The following is a 19155-nucleotide window of genomic DNA, read 5'->3' as shown; positions in this document are numbered from 1 at the left end:
AGGTACAAGATAAACAACAACACACACTAGACGCGTATACATACACGTAGTACAATTTTAGACAGCGTCGTGATCGCAATTTTGTTCGTCTAACAGCCAGGCTTTATGATGATTGGCAAAGAGGTTCATAGACGGTAGTTCACGTATGTTAATTGGTATTGAGTTCCAGGTATGTGCGGCCCGGATAGAGGAGGTGCTTTGGCTGTAAGCACTCTTTTTGAAGGGAACTACACAGTCACCTCTAGAGCCAGCGTTGGAATTTATTTGTATAAAATCTTGCAGTGGAGGAGGGGCTTTCTGTTGGAAGATTTTTTAGACTAAGGTGGCATCTGCATATTTAATAGTATTGTTACAGTTCAGGCATTTGTGTTTCCTTAATATTTGACAGTGGTGGTGTTTTTAGCTTTCTGTCCAATACGTTGGATTATTAGTGTAAAATTTGTCCCAGACACATGCAGAGTGAGTTGGAGCCATAAAAAGCTGTTTCTGCCTATGGCTGCAACATTACTATCCGTCAAAATGTTATGCTTGTATTTTTCCAATATTGCAACTAAACTGAAAGATTTGTGTGTCATTCATTTTCCTTATTTTAAATTCCACCTAAGGTGGCAAAATGACAAGAAATGACAACTTTATTTATAGCATGCATGTCTGTACAAAATAGCACAAGGGACATTTTCGAAAATATCTAAATGTGATAATTGTACCAGTAGGAAAGCATGCTGTAAAACCTCCTCTTCCAATTCCCCAACCCACTGCCCAATATTTTTAATGGAATAGCCTTGAAGTGTTGACACACGCCTACACTAAAACCCATAACACGGTGCAAAAAAGTTTCACTACAGCTCCGTGCATGTGCACGTACTTTCCGTCCTTTTGTACATTGGTGAACATTCAAAAGGAATTCTTCAAATAAACACACGAGTATAAACATTGTTTGTTTGTTTGCACACATCTTCTCTTACCCCGTTCGCGTTTCAAACCCTGCGAGTTTAAAGGTCTTCACATGCATCCACTTAAATTTAAAATAAATACTAAATATATTCAAAGTGCTATTCAACTACATTACCTCATGCTCTTTGAAATTGTGCCTCCCGGTGGACTTGTTTTGACAACGCAGAATTTTGTGACACGTGTTTGTGATGTTGCAGGATCTTGATGGTGTTGACATTACACTTGGAGTTTGCTCTGGTGGTCTGATGGTTTATAAAGACAAGCTGAGAATCAACCGTTTTCCCTGGCCTAAAGTTCTCAAGATCTCCTACAAACGCAGCAGCTTTTTCATCAAGATCCGGCCAGCTGAGGTAGTATATTAAAATACCAATTCAGTGCACACCTGCATACTTGTGGTTACCATTTCATAGGCTTTGGGAAGACAAAAACAATTGTAAACTCTTATTGGTGCATCCTCCCTGCTTTACTCTTGCTCTCAACAATTCAATTATTCATCGTTGTTTAATAAATGCAGTTGCCTGGCCACAGCACACATTTTTAATTTCCTCCTCTATTGAATCAGACAAATTTGCAATTGTTTATCCTGACTGTGTCTTCTCCATATATCCGAAAGGATAGGTTGGTTATCGTTCTAATTATATAATGTTTACCTTTCTTTCTTTGTTCTTAAACATTTTTTTATTAATACGACCTCCTACAGTATTTATAGTCGCATTATTTTAAATTACATATGTCAAATATAGTAGTCTTGTTGACTGAATGGGATTTAGAATATACTAATTCGACCTTGCTCAGGGGGAAAATGTCATGCTTCATGCTGCGTGGTAGACTAATGTGATCAACTGAATCTGACCCTCTTTGACCCTGCTTTAATTGTTTTCTTGGCACACAGCAAGATCAGTATGAAAGCACAATTGGATTCAAACTACCAAACTACAGAGCATCGAAGAAATTGTGGAAAGTTTGCGTCGAAAATCACACCTTCTTCAGGTACGTGCAGATTGATTATTTTTTTTCTTCCATTTTGAATGTCATGTCCTTCCTAACAAACACATGCCTGTCCTTTGCCTAATTGGCTAACCTGCAGCCTAATCTGTGAAATTGGCTTCTCGTCTAATTGACCAGTTGTAGTGCTCCCTGACCTCTGAATGAACTTTTCTAAAGGTCAAAGTTGTTACAGTTACACAACATTGCCAATTTTGGAATTCTTTTCCTGAGACCAGCGGATCGAAATTTAAGAAGTGTGTCTGTCTCTCAGGGTTTCAGCTATCGAGCCTCCCTCGTCACGTCGTTTCCTCGCTCTGGGCTCCAAGTTCAGGTACAGCGGCCGCACCCAGGCCCAGACTCGGCAAGCAAGCTCTATGATCGACCGCCCTGCCCCTCGCTTCACACGCTCTGCGAGCAAACGCCTGTCCCGCAATTTAGATGGAGGTATGTTCTGGAGCCATTTTTACCATAAAGTACAGTTAAAGAAAGATGCGCTTCGTCTGGTCCAACTTCTGTAGACCGCATTCTCCGGAACTTCACTGTATCAACCAGATCTGAGGTTGATGACTGGTCGTCCATACTTGCTTCAGAAAACCCCCACCCTGTACTCGGATATCTAGGTACCTGGAAATATGTGGGGCTCCTCAAAACATTCACTGCGCTCACTAATGGCTATAGAGTTTGCTTTGCCATGTTTAACACCCTGACCCGACCAAGCACGGTGTCAATACCAGTGCAGTGAATAACTTTATTTTCCCTGGCATGATCCCAGAGTAAATTTGCTCATGCAAAAAAAATATATTAGGCTGACTCTTTCAAGCTTGACTTCTTTTTTCAGCTTGCACTAAAGCTGAAGCTTTCCTTTTTGTTGTCCAATAACTACAGTGTGTGCCGCCTCGTTCACTCGTCTGACTTCAGGGTGGGCAGGCGCGGGCTCGATTCCCGCATGTGGCGGTATGATTTTGAGTGCAGATGGTCATCTCTCTCTCTGTGTGCCCTACGGCAGACTGGCGACCAGTCTAGGGTGTAGTCTGCCTTTCGCCCGAAGTCAGCTGGGTTAGGCTCTGGCAACCCTTTCGAGGATGCGCGGTATGGAAGATGAAAGAATGAGTGAATGAGTGAATGACTGAATGAATGAGTGAATGAGTGAATGAATGAATGTGTGAGTGAATGAATGAATAACTACAGTGGCTTTACGCTCAGCATCTTAACTTTGCTCCTGTTTAAGCAAACATCTCTGCTTCCATGACTTATAGAAACACCTCTGCCTTTTGTGGATATCACATGTGCTAAATGGCCATGCTAGAGATTCATATCCTGCAGATTTCTCACTAACCTCTGCTGAATGGACTCACGGATATCTTGCTTAAATGCCTTTCATGTGGTTCAAAACACCAGGAAGCATCCTCACATATCGGTATCACGCCATCATCTCTTTACAGCCACGGGTGAGTCTGAACGGACATTTATTCAGTCCAGGAATACTCAGGCAGGGATTCTGCCGTGGTGGGAGCTTTCATCTGAGGCCCAGCTACTGACAAGTAAAGAAGATCAATGGGCTACCTTGATTGAACGAAATCCCCCTTTTCCATTTTCTCCCTCTTTTGATTTTGCAATGCAGCCAGGTATGAGAATACATGCTAGCTCCATTTTCAAGACCTATCCGATGTATAATTATGAACACAGTACCTTTTTGTTTATTTGATCTTCTATGGTGTCATTTCTCTTTCCTCTTTCATTGTCAGCTAAGCTTAGCTTGGCAAACACGAGCCCTATTGACAGGCTATTGCGACCAACACATGAAAAGCACCGTGATTGGTTCTTCGACTTTGATCGAATTTCCAGCCCGTCATTGCATAAGCATGCCGATAAAGCTCAACCTGAGTCACTGTTGGATGGTATGAGTAGCAAACAGACACTGTATATTTTTAACGAAACATAAAACTTCTTCAACACATCATGTTTAGTGATCTTCACTGCTTCTCCTCAATGCAGACCAGCCACAGGTGGAGGATGAGGAGGTTTTGTGTTTCAGTGAGGAAGAATCGACAGAGGAGGAGGTCATAGAGAGGCTACAGGAGATGGCGATGATATTTGATAAGCTAGAAGAGATAGAAGACTTGGAAAGGAGACTGAAGAAAGTTAGAGATTTAGAAGGAAGGTTACAAGATGTAGAGGAGATCTCAGATAGGATCCAGGAAGTGATAGAAGAGGAACTAGGTGAAGAAGAAGTTGCCAAACTAAAGGAAGAAGAAATCCTAAAAGAAAGTAAAGCAATTACACGGACTGTGTTAAAAAACTCTCTGATGATAGTGAAGAAGATGGATGAAGGAGATGACAGTGATGAATTAGCGGAGCAAATAAAAGATGTGTTTTTAAAGGACCTTTTGCCTGAGGAAGATGATTCTGAGAAAGGAAAAATTGAGTATTTGTTGGATTACAGCCTGAGAGAGAAGCTACGTCAGATAGAAGATGAATGGAAAGATGAGGTAGAAGAAAAAAATAGTCGTTCACCTGTCAATGCCTCTTCTCTGGAAGCTTATCAAAGTATGATAAAGAGTAAGAAGAAAGTTGCTTTTGTGGATCAGACGCCAGAGAGGCTTGAGGCAATGGAACAAGCCCTTCTAAATATTATAGTGGAAAAGAATTTAGAATTTGACAAAGTACCATTGGAGACCGAAATGCTGCGGGAAAGAGCCAGGAAGGAAGTTAAGGAAGTTACCAAGGTTGAAAATGCCTCTCCACTAGACAAAGATAAAGATATATGGTCCGTACTGTTTGAAGGTCTACCGTACACACCTTTTGTCAAACCTGCAGGTACAGTATGAACTTGTGCACCAAGCATTTTTTGTGTGTGCAAAATTTCACCCGTCTTTGCTTCACATTAACCCTGGTGAAGCTTGTATTTATGTTAATGTAATTCATTTGTGCATTTTCATTTGATTAGCCACATCAGTGAAACGTGTTGAGTTCAACGAGGGAGAAATTTTCACTTCAAAATCAATAGATGCACCAGTTGAGGAAAAAGGGGTCTTACTAGAAAAAACATCTGGCGAAGCATCACAACGGGCTTTTCTTAAACGAGAAGATGACTGGTTTGTTTTGCTGGATGGCATTTCCAGATATGTAAAACCAGGTATCGCTATGTTCACTTCTCCTGCTTTCTCCCCCAAAAAACTCTCTTGCTTTGTCATGCTTTGTTCTCATGCACACACTTTTTGCCCACATCAGTTTCCTTGAAGGATACAGTCCAGATGGATGCAACAAGTTTGGTGCCTGTGGTTTTAAAATATGAGGAGGTTAGGGAGCTACAACTTGAAGATAGGGAAGAGGCACCAACAGCTTTTCCAGAAGTTCAGCAACGGTGGGTGGAAGATGGAGACGACGACTGGTTTGTGCTGCTGGATGTTTTTTCCAAGCAAACCACTTATGTAGCACCAGGTATTGCGAAAATCCCTTTTGCTTCACAGCTTTCCTCTAAAACCAGCACCGTCTGGCTTTGCCAGCATTTTTTTTCCTGAAACCCCTTTTGCAACAAGTAGGGTCTGAGGATTTGAATCTTCTTGTTGTAGCTGCTGTTTACGTGTCCGCTAAAGAAGATGTCTCTCTGGCTAATATGCCACTTGAAATGAGTGACGAACCTGTGAATGTGGTGGTCATTGACGAAACAGAAATGAAGTATCCAGGCCAAAAGGATGTCACATTGCTGTCTCAGTGTGCAAGAGAAATAGACGATTGGTTTTTGTTGCTGGCTCTTCCGAACAGAGTACCGCTATTTGAGCCACCAGGTAGCGCTAACATCATACGTTATTCATAATTCACAACACGTCCACTGCTTTAATAACTTCACGTCCTTCTTTTTGTCAAGTGAACTTGGCTGGCTATGTTCAGTCTTACGCAGAACAGAGCATTTCTACTGCGGTTGAATTAGATGAGATGCAAAAAGAAGAGGCTCCTCAGAAAATGTATCCCAAGCTAGAAATATTCTCACCAGTCATAGAGAAAGATGATGACTGGTTTTCACTGCTGGATATTGTCCCCAGAGAAAATGCCTTTGTACCTCCAGGTACCTCATCTCCCTTTAGTCTATTGTGCTTTTCACATTCATCACTACACCTCAAGAACTTAATTTTTGCTTTTACAATAGTTAGCAAACCAATGGCACCTAAAACCTATCCAGATGTTGGACCGGTGATTGAAGTTAAAGGCTTAGAGCTGAAAGAACTACAAGTTGGTTTGGACCAGATGCAAGTACAGCCATTACATCCGCAAACAGAGAAAGATGATGACTGGTTTGTGGCATTTGATGCTATTCGTGATCAGGCAGTTATACTACCACTACCAGGTAAACAGTTTGTGTGCTCGCTGTTACTGCCAAGAAAACCTACTTGCCTTTGATTGAAGGCTGACAGAAACTCATATTCTTTTGACTTTGTCTACTTGTGCCAGATCGGTCTTTTGAAATTGCTTCAGCTTTTAAGACGCCAATTGACGCTGAAGTGTTAAACACTGAGACTAGGACATGGGAGATGGTGATAATTGGTGAAAATACTAGACATGATGAGACACGACATCCGGAATCGAGACCAGTTACATGTGCATCAGGGAGAGAAGAACAAGATGATTGGATTGTATTGTTCCAACAACAAACCTTCCCCAAAAAGACAGCCATAGTACCATCAGGTAGCCATCTCTGAATGTATTATGAACAGTGTTTAGACTCAACAAATCAAATGAATTTAAAAGTATTTGAGTATTTAGTGCACCCATTGTAAATTCAAATCTCTGCTATATTTCTTTTTTTTCTGTCAGTTGCTGTGGTTGAGCGATTTGTTAATGTGGCCACAGTTACAGCAACAGAACAGAAATCCACCATAGAAGAAGTGGGGTTGCCATTAAAGTTAGTTGAAATCAAACGAGAGGTGGATGATGACTGGTTTGTGTTTTTAGATGCAGTAAAAGTACCAGGTATGTTATTTTATCCATCACACGAAGCTTGGAATTTATTTATTTTACATTTCATTTCACATTTTCTGTTTGTATATGAGAAACAGAGATCGAGTTTTGTGGCTAAGCTTGAATTTACTTGTGTACTTTTTGTGTTCAGCAATTGTTGCTGAAACTGTCCAAAGGTATCCTGGTGTAGCGGGATCTAAAGCTTTCACAGAACAGAAATCCTCAATGAAAATTGCTGCAGTGGAGCGGGTGGGGGTGCAAAATGTTTTGCAGCAGCAACCATGTCAAACAGAAAGAAAGATAGAGGATGATTGGTTTACTCTTCTAGATGTGGCTTCTAAGAAAACAGGTATAACCAATCGGGCTCAGTCATTACTGTGTTGGCTTTTTGTTTGGCTGCATGGATTTTGGTTGCTCAAGTTTAGTATAAATCTCTGACCCTTAATGTATTTATTGTATGAAATTAGCTGTCATCCCTGAGCGCCTCAGCTTCATGGGGGACGTTTCAAAAGTCGTAACATCTGAGACGAAACCCAGGATTGGTATTTTCGAGAGGAGACCCCAGTTTGAGAAAAAGATCCAGGAAGAAAGACGGCCCTTCAAGCATACTCATGTCAATGACGATTGGTTTGTGCTCCTAGATTTTGGTCCCAGAAAGTCAGGTATTCTGTCTTTTATACTATGTGCAACTTGCACATGATTTTGCTTTTTTCACACCTGCTTATTAACATCAAGTCAAGATGTGTGGCTGTCACATTAGGATGTCCAACTGAAGATATTTCTTTGGACTGAAGACCAAAATCTCATTATTTCAGCTTTGTAGCACCGTGCTTCCTAACAACATTTATAATACAGCTCTTTTGGCATTTGCATTTGGCGTTTTTTTTGCATTTGTTCTACCCAAGATGTCAGTGGAGAAGAATTCAAGGTATAGTATACTGTTCTACAATATGAGCTCTTTGTTTAGAGGTGTGCAATGATGATATGCGGCAGTGTGGCAGAGTGGAATTTGTGTGGTATTCCTTAGACACGCTTTCCATCAACATTGATTGATTTCTTTAACAAGCTCCCTTCCACTTTGTCTTTAATGTGTTTAGTGGTGGTCACGCAGAGAAGTGCACGTCCTGTCAGTGCTCCAGTCTTCTCTCAAACTGCCCTGGCAGAGGCTGGAATTCCAATGGCACCCTTCGATCAGCCCCAGACCTCCACTCCAATTAGGACAGGCATCAAAGAGGAAAGAAAGCTCGAGGTCACTTTAGAAGTTGTTGAGCCATCAAAAACAGAGGTAGCATTTCATTTTCACATTTGCCGTGTTTTGTTTTTTATCAAAATGATGATATTTTTATTCCTTTAAAAAGCGGGTGCCTCATTCAGTTTGTCATCAAGTGTGTGGAAAAATCATTAATGCAATTAGAATGAATTGAAAGAATGAATTAGACTTTTTTTTAATAAATAAAAAATAAATAACTGAGCAGGTTCTGTTCTCTGAACTACGTCTCTTGCTGCTGTAGTCAGCAGTATGGACTGACCAGGGAACTGACTCCTCACTGACAGTTTCCATCAATGGGGACATTCAGGTTAGTGTCAGACTCCAGTTTCCATTCAAGACAATCAGTGACGACAGGTATGCTAACTTGTCTCCCTCTCTCCTCACAGTCTGAGGTGACGAGCAGAGAGGTGGTGCAGTTGCGAAAGGTCAGATTCTTAGTCATGTGTGTCATTTTTCCATTTCTGATAAACGATTAGCTCTCGCTAAAACAGAACTTTCATCTTCTTATACATCCATATAGCTAGCCCATATAATATTTAAAGCATCAGCAGTTCATTGCAAGGAATCATATATATAGAATATGTGCAAGCCATAAGGACCATGACTATTTATTTACTCAAGATCGGGCACGTTTGCAAAAAATATATATCATCATTGCATGGCGTTACAATATTTTAAATGCATTTGCATGGTTTCACTGTGCACTGAAAATAGGGCATGATGACCAATGTTTTTATTCCACTTCTGTCATTGCACATGCTAGTTTCTTTATTTAATATCAAACTAGAGAACTCAAACCATGGGTTTTTATCATTAGCCTAAAATATTTTGCATGTCTACTCCTTGCAGTTTCTTATCTTTATTTTTTTCTTCCCAAATTAACACTTGAGAACCTTACAGTGTGCATGAGCGACTTGTATAGAAAACTGACACCCTTACACCTCCCTTTTTGTTCTGTTCATTTTTCACAGAAAAGAGATAAGAAAATTGAGGGTGACTCAATTTATATGAGGCATAGCCTTTTAATGTTGGAGGTTTGTATCCCTATTGGAAATTGTCAGTCTTTCGCTTTGGTTTCTTGCTATTTGGTGCACTGGCTGCTGTTTCATATCACGCTTGCATGATGGCATTCAGCATATCCGATTATGTATATGTAGATTACTAAACAAATGTGTGTTTGTAGCAATTCATTTGCTCGCGGAGTGTGCAGCTGAGCGAAAGGCTTGTAGCAGTAAGCCTCCTCTTCACGTCATTTCCAGTCATGTGCAATGGGGGCTGTCAATCTGTCAGCCTGAGTTACAATTTTAATGCTATTTAAACCAACCTGGTGTCTTTCATAAATAGAAATGAAATACCCGAGAATAATTTAGACCAGCGGTACCAAATACGTGCTCGACCAGTGCATCTCAAAGATTGTGTCAGTTGATCGATGATTGATGAGGTCTGCTAGTACACCATTCCTTGCTATTGGATTTGGCTTTTGATGAAATTGACATACATGTAAACAAGAGGTGGAGGACCTAATGTCAGAAAACCCCCCAAAAAAGGATTTTTGAAATGCGTATTGGCAGACATGTGCAAGTGACAGCACAGTGACCTTGAGCAAGGACAGTACGTATATTACTAAAGGGAATTCCGCTATTTCAGTAAACGTGGTGAATTTAGGATGGAATTCACAATATTCCAGCTGCAAGTCAATGACGAATGTCAACAGCAGATTTTAAGAATGATATTCGTACAGGAAGACGCTGTCCGAAAGACGTCATTTCAAAACAAATGACAATTGCATCGTGTCCTAAATGACATGTTTGAAAGGTATAATTACTATGAACAAAATGTTTCTTCTATTCATGTTTTTTTCGGATTGTTAAAAAGTTCTGTTTTTGTGTCACCTTGTATATTTTTGTGTATGGTGAATACGGCATATTGTATCTGTATTCAATAGATAGAACATTAGTGAGTATTTTGAAAATATGTACATGTGAGCAACAAGCAGAAAAACAGACTGCATTCGTATTAACAAGTTTTAAAAGCAGATATTTAAAATTTGCTGAAGCTTTGCTTTTCTGCCGGGAATTTTTGCTTTATAACTAATGCTTTAAGTTATTAACCCGTTTTCAAAACTATGATCCTGAGTGGTAAAACGCTTAAGAAAAAGCTATTTTCCTGTGCTGCTTTTGCAGTTTTCCTCTCCATCCCAATGTTGTCTAATTTTACCGAAGTGCCCAACTGTGACATTTTTTTTTTACAATTTAGCCATCAAATTGAATCTAATTTCATTTGATGTGATATTCAATGAAATTATCCATTTTTAATTTAGCTTGCCCTACATATTTGTTGCTCTGTATTCAAAGATTTTATTTGTGGACACTTAACATTAAGTTGCTCTCCGCATTATCCATATAGATCAACTTGATGCTAAATGTTGATTCAATATTGTTTTGTTGCATATATCAGTCAGCGACTTGCTTTGACTACAACTTCCACTTCCTGGCTCACTGATTTGCAGTCTGTTTTCCAGATTTTTTCTCTCATTTTGCTTTGCTCTGAAGCTATTTGCTTTGAAGATTTACACGTGGACAAAATTGGTAGCCTTCTGCTAATGAGAGAAAACCTCCACTGGTCAATTAAATCACTTGAACCTTACAAATACAGCCATAAATTAAAATCAAAATGAGCCTTTATGTTACAATTTTTCTTATACACAATTTTTACAAATCCAAGTAAATATAAAGTTAATCTGGCTTATTAAAAAGTTCCGATTTTGTCTTACACTTTCAAAGGACATTCTCCCAAAAGCTTTGTGGTTTGTGATCAATTGTGATTCCAGTCTCACGTTATTATTTTTATGACCTCTGTTCATTGACGCAAACGTTGAACATAGCCAAAAAAAGAACGCTGTCACTGCTATAAACATGATGGTTAACGGGTCTGCCAATAGTAGAACCCCAAAACACCTGACATGACTAAGAGAAAAGCATTTGAATATTCTGAAGTGGCCTTCTTTGAACCCAGATAGAAATCCCAGTGAACATCTGTGGCAGGAGCTGAAATTTGGCATCTGGAGTGCACAGCCATCAAACCTGAGACATCTGGAGCTGTTTGCTCATGCGAAAATCTCTTAAAATATCTCTGAACAGGTGCAGAAATCTCACTGGCACTTGCACAAATTAAATCATTTGATTGCACTGATTACCTCAAAAGGTTGTGCAGCAAAGCATTAAGTCATTTTTGTCAATTCACCTTAAAAGTAATGGCTGATTGCCTTTAATATTCCAGATTCTTTGTGTAAATGTGTTGTTTCATTTGGAAATTTCAAGTCATTTCAGTGACCATTGGGGGGTTTTATTTCATCAATGCAGCGATACCAGAATTTTATCCACTTGTTTATAATTGTGTTGGGAAAATCATTGCGCAAGTTAGAAATATAACCAAGTGAACAAATGTATTAATAGTTTCTGATTAATGTTCCTCCCCCCCCCCCCATCCTTTTGATCAATTCCTTATTCTCCGCTTTCCAAATTCCTCTCTCATTCTGTTACCTGCTTCCACTTTTTTGTTTCTTTTTGTATTTTGGCTACCTTCCACCTACATTCACTCTGCTGCCCTTCCTCCCTCCACCCGGCCTTTCCCTTTGTAGGAGTTTGATAAACCTCAGGAGGACCTGCTCAGGCATCACGCCAGTATCAGCGAGCTAAAGAGGAATTTTATGGAGGCTGTTCCAGAGACCAGGCCCAACGAATGGGACAAGCGCCTGTCTACACACTCACCATTGCGTACTCTTGGTGTTAATGGTCAGCCCGGTGCAGATGGGGTAAGTCTCCTATGCAAACCAACAAGACACAAAATCACACAGAAAAGAGAGACACGTGCACATTGAATACAGACATTTTGTGCATATACTGTATGCATGCATCATATCATTAGATAGCAAACATCTGTACATAGCTTGACAGCTATCGAGGTTGGTGTTGTTGTATGTGCTCGGAAAGCATCAATTGGTTGTGTGGTGTTGTCATTGTGCAAGTTGTTTGACTTTGAGTTTTTGACCATGTTCCACCTGAGCAACTGACTAAAATGGCATAGTATTTGATGAGGGTCCTCCTGGTTGCTTCCTTGGTTGTTTGACATTTTGATGGTAGCGGACTGTGCGTGCATGTTTGGCCCTATTTGTGGCAATAGCATGTAGTATGAAGTACACGCATGATATGGTGAACAATGGAGGTTGTACTGGTTGAATTGTCTCTGCACTTGTATATTCTCACTCAGTCAGATGTCTGACGAGGCATCTATGGGTTTTCGTCCATGTGCTTCATCGCACATGCATCAGATCTTTCTCACATGTCCACATCGCATGCTGACAGACATGAGGCATGGCAATGGGAAATGAATCCCCCCCCCCCCCCTCTTGCTGGACAATTTGCACGTTCCCACAATGAGCAAAGTTTACCTTCCCTGTTATCATTATACTTTTTCTGCTACCATGCCTATTTTGCATCCTTTTCTCTCCACGCTGCATTCTAATTTCACAGCTTCTTTCTCCAAACCTTGCTTGTTTCTGATGGGAAGTCTGATTCACAACTGTGCTATATGTTTTTGCCCTTGAAACACCAAAGTCAATAACAAAACCACAGAATTAATGGCTATTCTGATTTATAAAATTAAACCCATTTCGTCTTAGAAATGAAAGGTTCCCTCTGGGACACAAATCTATTTTTGTGAAGGTAGGTGGTGCGGATTCCACCTTCCAATGAATATTTTTAATATTACGTTGGAAAATCACAACATTATCGCAAATGTAGCCAGATTTAATTAGTTGGCTGCAGTAAAAATTGAATCAACTCAAGAAGTGCATGTTAAAATGCATGTGGTAGATATTCCATGCCTGGAAATATCAAATCAATCAAAAACTTGCCATGTTGTTACCTAAATTAAAAAAATTGAAATACTGACATTTGGCATTTGTGCAGCTTCAATGGCCATCAAAACTCCTCCCTCTCATCTCTCTCCCCTTGCTCCCCACCCCCTTCAGTTTGTCACCCGCCTCCCGCGCGGCCCCCTGCTAGACTTCTACTCCAAACGCAGCTGAGGGGCTGTCTGGACTCTGTGGAATTCCCACACTGGCGTGAGTGTGACCTGCGGAGACAGAAAGCATTCACCTTCCCATCTCGTTTTCTCTTCTACGTCCTCTCTGACATCACCGTAGCATTCCTCATTTCCTCATCTACGCTCCACTTAAGAAACTGCCATTTCTTCTTTTGTCGTGGATCCAGATATTCACCGTTTTCCCTTTCTCAACACTTTACCATTTCCTTATCAGACTGATTAAAACTAGATTTAATTCAGCACACTCGCATCTTTCCTGACTTTCTGTCTATTTTTTAAATTTATTAAATTATATTACTTAACATATCGATTACCTACTTTTATGCACACTGTGAAATACAGACTTTTGAAGATATTTGAGTTGATCGGTGAGGCATTGGTGTTTTTAAACTTGGATCTTGATGAAACATTCTTGAAGATAGCTATTAGTTTTGGTGCTGTATATTGAGACATTCATTTGAAAAAATAATATTAACAGCATGTTATCCTGTGATGAGAATCTACAAGGCAGCTAAATTGTAATACTTCAACCTGTTTTTACCTTGGACAAGGCAGATTATAGCAACTGCTTGGGTACTTGTGCATGACCAAATAATAAAAACATTCCATTTACACATCACTGGTTGTGTATTCATGCATTTTGTATTCTGTTTTGATTATCCACATTTCAACATGCTTATTTTAATGTATCTATCTATACAAGTTAAAGAGATGTTACTGAAAGAAGGGGAAAAAACGTTTCACATTTTTAAATAGTATTTGCAGAATGTTCTTATGGAATTAATTTATCATTGATGAATCAAAGGCCAAATCGTTTTTTGGAGCAGCATTTATCTTTTCAAATCAAAACATCACACCTTCAAATGATGACTTCTTCCTTTAATAGATTTCATGTCTATTTTTTCAATCAGTTGGTTCGAACATCAAAGTTTTGAACTCAAATATCTCCCTTTAGAAAAAGTACGTTATAGTATTTTAGTCGCATTTTTAACTCTAGTTCATAGTGGTAAAAACTAAATGAGCTTCTGCTTGTGTAGCCTTTTTCTACTTTCAATGTAGTCAAAGCACGCGGCAGGATATATATGTAACACCTTGATTGATTTAATGGCCAGACATCAATGTTTATTAGCATGAATAATGTGATAACAGCATGTGTTATAACAGCCGTGCAACTCACCCAAACCGAAAAACTAAACGGGTACAGAGGTTTCTCTCTGGCAATTTTTCATCATGAAATGCTCACTTGGCTAAACCTTTTTTCCCCTTTAAAACAATGCATAAGAGACCGACCGGTGTTTGAAAGAAGCTAGTCATTTAAAACAGGTTAAACAAAAGATATCACTGCCAAATTCTTCCAGCTGGACAAAGTATTTTTAATAACAAAACTGAATTTAAATAACTCTACCAGAGTGCTTGTGCTTGTCTGCTTTAACAGCAAGGTTCAGGCAGGCAGGGGCAACTAATATTCTCTATCGAGTGGATAAACCTGAGTAAAGAACACTTTCTACCTATAACTGCACAGCATTGTTGATGAAATGTCACTGAAATAAAATGGTTAGTTACTCACCCCATTCCAAATTGAACACTTCTGAATTGACCAATTAACAGCATTCACAAATGTTGGTTCTCTGTGTTTGGAAAAATAAAATTAATTGACTATGGTCACCGAGATATGTTTACTACCTGCTATATACCTGTTAAAAGGAAGAATTTTGCTGTCCTTTTGCCTTGGCATGTCGTTAAGCTCAAGGACCTAGGATAAGGGATGTACTATTGCTGTACATACGGTATAGTCATATTCCAATCAATTAAATGGATTGGCATTTTTTCTTTTTCTTTTAGAGCATGCACATTAGTTCCACGTGCAAAGGTCGAGAGACCAAGGCTGTACTTGAAGAAAAGTCCATGAACAAGCCCATTTCCATTGTGAACTTTGGTCATTGTCCCATAGTTCCTAGAACTGCTTTTGACAAGTCATGCGATCAGGAAGCTCTTGTGGTAATTCAATCCTCCCTGGTGCCCGTGGTAGAGGTGCAGATGGTGCAGCTACCTCCCTCTGTCGAGCCCAGGAGTAAATACTTAAATGAAACCCGCAAAGAAGACTCTTCATTTCCCAGACTTTTGGAACGGTCTGGGAACCTAGTTGGATCTTCCCCTGCTTCCCATTTCAGAAGCTGTGCTCCACAGGTCATACGCAGCTTCCAGGTAGCCTCGTCTCCCCTACGGCCTCATTCTCTCTCTTCTTTTAATCTTTGGGCTATTTCAAAGTTTGCCAAATGTGTGATGATTTCTACTTACAAGGATGTGGAATCATTGGTGCTCTGAGATATGGCAATGCTCTCTATGCTGCCAGGAAACATCTGACTTTCATTTAGCATCTTGGTTTTTCTGTCATCTTTGCTCATCTCTGGGACCCTGCCTTCACATTTTCTGCTTTCCTTGTGTGGTGGAGGAAAGGAAATGATTCCTAAAGATGTTTCATTGTCAATTGGGCCTAAATGCATGGTGTGAAAGGTTTGCTATGGATTGCAAAGTGTCTGTTTAAAACAGCCAATCACGGGGCTATGCTCCTATTCACAGCCCCCTCTGGTGCAGACCCAGACAGTCACCATCACAGCTGTCCCCAACTCCTTAAGCAGTGGCATCTCCACCACAGAGGTCCCTATCGTTCCAACCATGACCGTCACCTACGAGTGTGCAAAGGTAGGGGCTGCAAGCGCCAGCCTTGCCTATTTTTGTTCCTTGGGTTGTCATTAGTTGTCGCTTAGAGGAAGACGCAGCAGCGACGTGTTAAAAGTTCAGCTAGGAATAGGCAGGCCGGGCAGTGAGCCCCGTTCTCATTGATGCTTTTAAAATCATACTTCCCACTGTAATTTGTACAATTAATGTAAATGTCTTTGTATGCAACATCACTTTTGTTCTGCACTTGGCAGTCTTATGTCAACATAGGGCAAAACTAATACCTACTTCGATGTCAAATGGTTGACAAGCACTGCATGTAGCCACCCCATTGAGTAAAGCCTTTTGTTGAGCCATTAGAGAAATTGCACAGCATACCACACAACAAAAAGTCAATTGATTCAATATTTGGACCAATGAAGTGCAGCACATTTACTCTTACTCGCTTATTGCACACTGTTGAGTAGCTACAGTTAGATACATTCTTAAAATACAAGACAAAGCCCAGACGGACTATGTAGTGGTCGTCCACAGAAGTATATTTTTATTAAGGGGCCTCCTTTTTTCTAGGGTGCCAGTGATGGGACAGAAGAGGACAAAGAAAACACAGAGTCCATGTCTCAGACCTCAGAATCCACCAGTGGCACCACCATAACTACTACAACCACACACATCTCAAAGGTCAGCTGGGCACTTTTGTTTATTTTGCTCTTTTATTTTTGAATTAACCCTAACCCTTCTCATTATTGGCTATATTTCCTAAAACCAGATTGTGAAAAGTGGCTCCTCAGAGACACGCGTGGAGAAAAGAATTGTCATAACTGCCGACAGTGACGTCGACCAAGATAAGGTACAAAACTTCAATTAGGCCGTTAAGTTTTCCTCGAATAATATTTGGCTTTCAAATTTAAAGTACTTTTATCATTTTAATATAAGGGTGAAGGCAAACCAGTCAGATGTCTACTCAATTAAAATAAATATGGTGTATTTTTCCCCTCCACTGTCGCTTTTCTCTTTGTGCTGGCGTAGCCGCATCAAGGAAGTCAGCAAACTGAGCATTCTCGACCAATGTTGCACAAGAAAACCACAACTTTTCTCATTTAAAGCAGAAGGGGGAAATTAGGCTTAGAAAAGGACTATCTTTGGTGGAAACATTCAAAGTGCTATGTTGCATGTCTTCGCCAGTAAATGAGTTCCAAATTGGACTGACCATGCAATGGCAAACAACCAACCAGATGACAATTTAATCAGGGGGCTTATAACTTCTACCAGCTAGGTATTTTGTGAATCTTCAGCAAATGTCCATCTGGCCCATTCCTCAAATAATGATGGTTTGCCCTTCACCTAATTCGGTCATTGTCTTTTGCAGGGCAAAGATGGCGGCGCATCCGCATTGTAACTGTCGCACCACCAGCAGCTACTCCTTTGATCTCGGACATCCCTTGGTCAGAGTGCAGCACTCAATACACACCAACTTACCCACTCTTAACGCATGCACACACATATTTCATGAATGTGCACCATGTAGCAGAATCCAAGTAGATTGTGTTTGTTTTTTCTCTTTATGATTTGAGCTATTTCTAGAAAGTTAGAGGAGGGCTGCATTGTGCTGATCTAACCTCACCTCAAAGGCTTTGAAAAGCTTCTCAGATCCACATCCATTGTTTTTAAACCGATTTCTCTATCCCACCAGTTGTCGCGTAAATGTTTGCTTTTAAACACGTCTACTTCCCTTCTTATTTTTATTTGTTGTTTCACAAATGCACTATTTCAAAGTGAATATCCATTGTCAGTGTTCTTTCCCTTGGTACTACTTAAATGTGGAGTCTACTCTCAAGGGATTTTTTCTGTCCTGTTGACTATTCATGCATTACATTCAAGAAAAGATTATGTGAATTAAGTATCGCATTGATTAATTTGGATAATTTTTGGTTTTGCTCAGGAAAATTAACCAAAATTTCCTTCTTTTATGACCAGCCGACAACCTGTAGCCTCCACGTTCTTGTAAAGTTTGAATTAATACTTAATCTATTTTGACATATTTCTGGAGTTTATAGGTTAATGCTTTTATAGTGCTTGTACAAATTGAAAATTTTAAATTATTCATAGCCCCCACTGATTTTAAATTGTGCTTTGACCAAATTTGAGACCTCCATTGTAGACCTTTTTTCCCCCTCAATTTATTTTGACTTCAATTCCTTTTGTGCAACACCATGTTAATCAGCTTGCCATTCATTAGCCGTGCTAACATTGTGCTTCCCACAGCTATTCAATTGAAGACATTTGGCTGAAGCACGTTTAAAACTTTGGTCTGTTTCTCTCAGGTTTTAATGTACTTCGCAAGGCCACCGACCTCGGCCGGAATGTATGAGGAATGTCCGCGTAGCTATCGTTCCTTACTCTAATGTACATTCATTTTTAGCCGTGTAAAGTGAATACATTGAAAGAACCTGTACTCATGAGAATTTCAGAATTTATTTTAGAATCAGGTTTTCATGATTCTGAATGTTTTCCTGACCAATATCCCTCATCCCTCTCTCATTTGCATTTATGGGAAGGTACATTTTACGTTCAGGTATGGTGACTAATGTTGCTGTACAAGAGTCAAATCTGACCGGATATTACGATTATGAGAACACGTTGCGCTGTTGGCTTATCTAGCAAGTAAAGCGCAATTGGAAGGTGAAGGCAGCTGTCCTGTTAAATGTGGCTTTTTTTGCCATAGAGCACATTTTTTTTACATGTTCTACTATACAGTAACTTATTTGTAAAGTAGCAACTGTTTTATGTGATTTGAGGTACTGTGATGTTTCAAGGAAAAAGCTGCTTTCCAAGCTTCCATTTAGAGATGTCACAAAGTTTATATCAAGAAAGTTTGTAAAGCCTTTTACCACATAGTCCAAATAGATTTGCTCTCACTTGCTGTCTAATGTGCTTTTTTGTAGAACATAGAATTTGTCGAACACACCTGGCCCTTTTTAGATCGTGTGATTCTTAGTATTGTTTGCAGACTTGGTAGCTACAACAACAGCAACCTCCCCAGCAACATGGGATAAATAGATTTTAGATGGCAAAAAATATTGTTTCTTGGTGATTCTTCTTTGTCTTTTATTAAAAAAAATACATTCAAACAAGCTTTATTCTGCCTCTATTTTCACTTTATACCATGCAAAGTATAAATTCAAACATTCCCAAATGGTGCA

The 19155-nt window shown here is 39.8% G+C and overlaps 1 protein-coding gene across 8 annotated transcripts in view; it reads left to right on the top strand.

The window, feature by feature from the left end:
- Nucleotides 1-19086, top strand: part of LOC144073149 (uncharacterized) — a 29600-nt gene extending 10514 nt beyond the window's left edge. For 2 of the 8 annotated variants that reach the window (XM_077598744.1, XM_077598743.1), the window contains exons 8-33: nucleotides 1152-1304; nucleotides 1847-1944; nucleotides 2213-2385; nucleotides 2460-2561; nucleotides 3384-3566; nucleotides 3687-3839; nucleotides 3937-4758; nucleotides 4889-5077; nucleotides 5173-5382; nucleotides 5514-5729; nucleotides 5810-6007; nucleotides 6089-6286; nucleotides 6391-6624; nucleotides 6754-6909; nucleotides 7049-7246; nucleotides 7365-7559; nucleotides 7995-8182; nucleotides 8409-8474; nucleotides 8554-8592; nucleotides 9139-9201; nucleotides 11808-11981; nucleotides 15116-15478; nucleotides 15854-15976; nucleotides 16523-16633; nucleotides 16722-16802; nucleotides 17322-19086. In XM_077598744.1, the coding sequence (XP_077454870.1) occupies nucleotides 1152-1304; nucleotides 1847-1944; nucleotides 2213-2385; nucleotides 2460-2561; nucleotides 3384-3566; nucleotides 3687-3839; nucleotides 3937-4758; nucleotides 4889-5077; nucleotides 5173-5382; nucleotides 5514-5729; nucleotides 5810-6007; nucleotides 6089-6286; nucleotides 6391-6624; nucleotides 6754-6909; nucleotides 7049-7246; nucleotides 7365-7559; nucleotides 7995-8182; nucleotides 8409-8474; nucleotides 8554-8592; nucleotides 9139-9201; nucleotides 11808-11981; nucleotides 15116-15478; nucleotides 15854-15976; nucleotides 16523-16633; nucleotides 16722-16802; nucleotides 17322-17351 (4716 nt within the window). In that variant the 3' untranslated portion in view covers nucleotides 17352-19086. The other 6 variants (XM_077598746.1, XM_077598748.1, XM_077598749.1 and 3 more) reach the window with 6 other exon arrangements.
- Nucleotides 19087-19155: the final 69 nt, after the last annotated feature.

Source organism: Stigmatopora argus, chromosome 4, assembly GCF_051989625.1.
Source record: "Stigmatopora argus isolate UIUO_Sarg chromosome 4, RoL_Sarg_1.0, whole genome shotgun sequence".
NCBI classification, from domain to species: domain Eukaryota; kingdom Metazoa; phylum Chordata; class Actinopteri; order Syngnathiformes; family Syngnathidae; genus Stigmatopora; species Stigmatopora argus.
The sequence above is the reverse complement of the archived record's forward strand: the minus strand, read 5'-3'. Positions and strand labels throughout refer to the sequence as shown.